We start from the raw sequence: 3,780 nt of genomic DNA, 5'->3' as shown, positions 1-3,780 counted from the left end.
TTCAGGATTCAAATTAAAAAATAGCGTCGCGTTTCAAGCTTGTAGATCTGCTACTTCTGATGCTTTTGTGTGACGCTGTAGTATGAGAGATAAGAGGTTTCTGCCCGACAGCAACGACATGATCCTGATCTGTCCAGTGGTTTGTGAGTTTAGCTGGCCCCCTAGGAGCCACGCTGTATAAAAGGGGCAGAGGTGGCGGCAGAGCCTGTGCTGTTGCATGAGGGACATTTCCTCAATCCTCTCTGTACTCCCACAGGTCCTTCTCATAGCCTTCGTGCACGTGCTGTAACAGCAGTCTTCGCCTGCTCTCACAGTATCTGTACACGAGTGTTACTTTCTGCTTGATGTCCTGCAGGGAGTCCCGGGTGATGTCATGCGCTAAGTAGCGAGACAACACCTCGACCGCGCTCATGAGATCCGCCAGGTTGTTCTCGAACATGATGGCCTCGTTGTTCTTCTTGAGGTAGAAGGCGAACGCGCAGGTGAACGTGAGCGTGGAGCGGCACTGGCACAGCACGTCCGCGGCCCACTTCAGGAACTGCAAGTCAGTGAAGGGCATGAGGCCAGTCACCTCCTCCATCTTCCTCTGGACGTTGGCGTAGAGTTCGTGCTCAAAGCGCAGACTGTGCATGTCATTCATGTAGCTTTTGTAATAGAACAGGTACCTCTGCAGGTCTGCCCTGGAGTGCTCCTGTGCATCTCGAGCCGCCTTGGCAGCGTCTTCATCGTACGTCGTGGGACTGCAGACAAAGTTGGACATATGTTTGGGTGCCCACGGGCCCATGCAGTGCCAACAGAACTCAGATCTGCAGATCTGGTTCTGACAACGCATGTAATTGCAGCCGCCGTTTTTCTCGATGGGGATGTGGCATTCTGGACAGTTCTTTGTATTTCCTGCGATCCAGCTATAGGTTTCGCCTTCCTCTGCGCATTTCTTCATCCATTTCTTCAGCCACTTGCACTTGACAGGAATGTGCCAGTTTTCTCCACAGCTGAAGCAGAACTGGCGACCACACTTGCACCTTACAGGCTTGGCAGCCGGATACTCGACTCTGATGACGTGATGGCAGTCGGGCGTAGGACACCACTTGAACAGTCGATTGCGCTCTACAAAACTATTTGCGATTAAGCGCTGATACTTCAACTTCACTTCTGAATCTGTTATGAGGCTCATGATTGTGTTGTCATCGACCAATATGTCACAACTATAAGCGGGACAAGAAATGGTCGGTCCCATTCCTTCTGCTGTGATTTTGGTGGTCAGGTAATCTCTCCAGCACTGCATGCAGAACTTGTGGGCACACCCCAGGCCCGTGAAGGTTGTGTTTGGGTGATCTAGATAGCAGATCTCACACGGCATATCCTGCACCGGTGATATCGCGACGATCGGGGGACCGGTCAGAGATTCCTCACTGGGGTTGACGACGTGACACTCGGAGAACAGCGTGTCTAGGTTTCCGTCAAAGTACCTTTCTATCAGCTTGTCTTTATCCCAACTGAAGTGACTGAGAAGAATGCGTGTCGTTGTCGCGGGGTGGTCGATGATCTCCTTGACGACCTGGATACGCTCTGCAATATGCTGGAAGATCTGGAAGAGGCTCAGCACCTCAAAACTGTAGTCGTCAGCCTCCTCCTCCTGTGCCGGGCAGTAATGTAAGATCGGGTCAGGTAAAAGGGGGTTATTATCCTCTAGGGGCAACTTGGCAGTTTGGCTGTAGTCCATCTCCTGTCCCGGGCCGTGGGCCACTCCACCGGTGTCACTGCCATCTTCGCCGCATTCCTCCTTTTTGTCGTCAAATTCGTAGGCTTTATCCAAGCTCATTCCTAGGGGTGTGAAATTAATCAAAAATTAAAATAGCTCAATACCACCGTAATCGGCTGTGTTTAATAATAGCTAAGAAATGTCCGGCCGTTTATAAAGTGTGGTGTAGTGTGACGTCACCACTAGCCATGGCCAGATGACCCCCCATGGTCCCATGATGGCCTTTCATCATTACACAATTCAACTCACTTCAAGTTCTACATGGCACGCCATGCATCCACAAAACATGTTGTAGTCACTATGTAGTCTGGCCTTCGATCAAGTACTTAATTTGTGCCTATTTCACCCACACAATAACTTGTGGGGCCACGGTGGGCAACATTGGGTAATGTTTATATAGACAGACACACACACACACACACACACACACACACACACACACACACACACACACACACAATACTGACGTCATAGGACTGACATAATAGATGATAGAGTGATGTCCAAGTGCTTTGATAGCCCCCAAGTATTTTGTGCCCATTACACTTGGGCAACACTGGGCACTGATCTAGACACACACACACACACACACACACACACACACACACTCACAAACAGTATTGATGCCATAATGCATTTGTACACTCTCTTTTTTTTGCCACTTATATTATTTGACAATTTGGCCAATGTTTGACCAGTTAAATTTATTTATTTTCTTTGGTATTAAAAAGGTCTTAATAAAAGTCCTTAAATTGTAACTTAACTGTCATCTGGGGACCCTAAAAAAAAATCATGTGGGGACCCCCTGGGGGTCCCGACCCACAGGTTGAGAACCACTGTGCCAGACAGAGCACAGTGGAGGATGAGACAGGATTCTTTGTCCATTTAATCAGTCTCATGACGTCACTCAGACAGCGTCAGACATTACCCGGTCTGACGCCATCATCTGTCCAGCCAATGGGAACTCCATTCAACCATGACATTGTTTACCCGAATCCATAGCGACGTTGGATCAGAGCGTCACAGTATTATAATGTTAGTTATGCTGTTATTGCAGGCTATTTAGCGAAGCAGGTGCTTTTCAACATCATAAGTACATCGATCAAAATTAGTAACAAATAGTAAAGAAATTAAACCAATATTTATCATCATACAATTAAAAAAATACATTACCGAAATTTGGAAGGAAGTAGAGCAGATGTTCTTTCTTCAACTTCCTATCAGCTAAACCGGGTCTTTTTAACCTCCGTCTCTGTAACTCTTTTTAACCTTCCTCTTCTCTGGCCAGTGAGACCACTGGCCAGAGAAGAGGAAGTTCTCTTGAAACTATGCCCTTAGAGACAGCCTTTCCACCAATACAATCATACAGATTACATTTAAAAAAAGAGTACATTTTAACTCCATCCTCCATGAACAGTGAACACATCTTAGTTAAATAAAATAAAAAATTTACTCCACTATAAGTAAAAGTAGCTCAGTCAAAATGTTACTCAAGTAAGAGTAAAAAGGTCAGTGCTTTTAAATATACTTAAGTATTCCAAAGTACATGCTTTGAAAAATACTTAAAGTACAAGTAAAAGTAAAAGTACATTTCTTAATTTTTAGATCAATGAATGAATTGCTGTAATGTTTTCACAATGAATTTATAGGACCTTGTAACTCTTGTTTCAGAGAAGTACTGTAACTCGGCACTGCTTGTAGAACTACTGTACTACGTTATACAAAGCCTGCAGAAACACCTATAAAAACATAGAAATGACTGAGGAACCAGAACTAAATACTTTTACTCCTATACACCCATACAAGATGTGACAAAGAGACGAGCGGAGGAGGAAGACAGAAACACGGCCAGAAGTTAGGCCAATTGCATTTTAGGGAAGACAAGAAAACAGCCAACCTAAAGGCCAAACCGCACCAAGGCAATTAGTCGCAACTCCTTGCAACAAAACCGTTTTAAGGTCAACCGCACCAATGCAACTCCTTGCAACTGCCATTGGGGGAAATGGTTGCAAGACAAG

General features: G+C 45.7%; 1 protein-coding gene across 1 annotated transcript; it reads right to left on the bottom strand.

Moving 5' to 3' along the window:
* Nucleotides 1-232: 232 nt before the first annotated feature.
* On the bottom strand, nt 233-1,822 carry LOC308106239 (E3 ubiquitin-protein ligase arih1-like; the record flags this gene model as incomplete). The annotated part of the gene is made up of 1 exon (XM_080457295.1): nt 233-1,822. The coding sequence occupies one exon, from the start codon at nt 1,820-1,822 to the stop codon at nt 233-235; it is 1,590 nt and encodes a 529-aa protein (XP_080313421.1).
* Nucleotides 1,823-3,780: the final 1,958 nt, after the last annotated feature.

This window comes from Gymnoscopelus braueri, assembly GCF_963280865.1.
Source record: "Gymnoscopelus braueri genome assembly, chromosome: 18".
In the NCBI taxonomy this organism is placed as follows: domain Eukaryota; kingdom Metazoa; phylum Chordata; class Actinopteri; order Myctophiformes; family Myctophidae; genus Gymnoscopelus; species Gymnoscopelus braueri.
The sequence above is the reverse complement of the archived record's forward strand: the minus strand, read 5'-3'. Positions and strand labels throughout refer to the sequence as shown.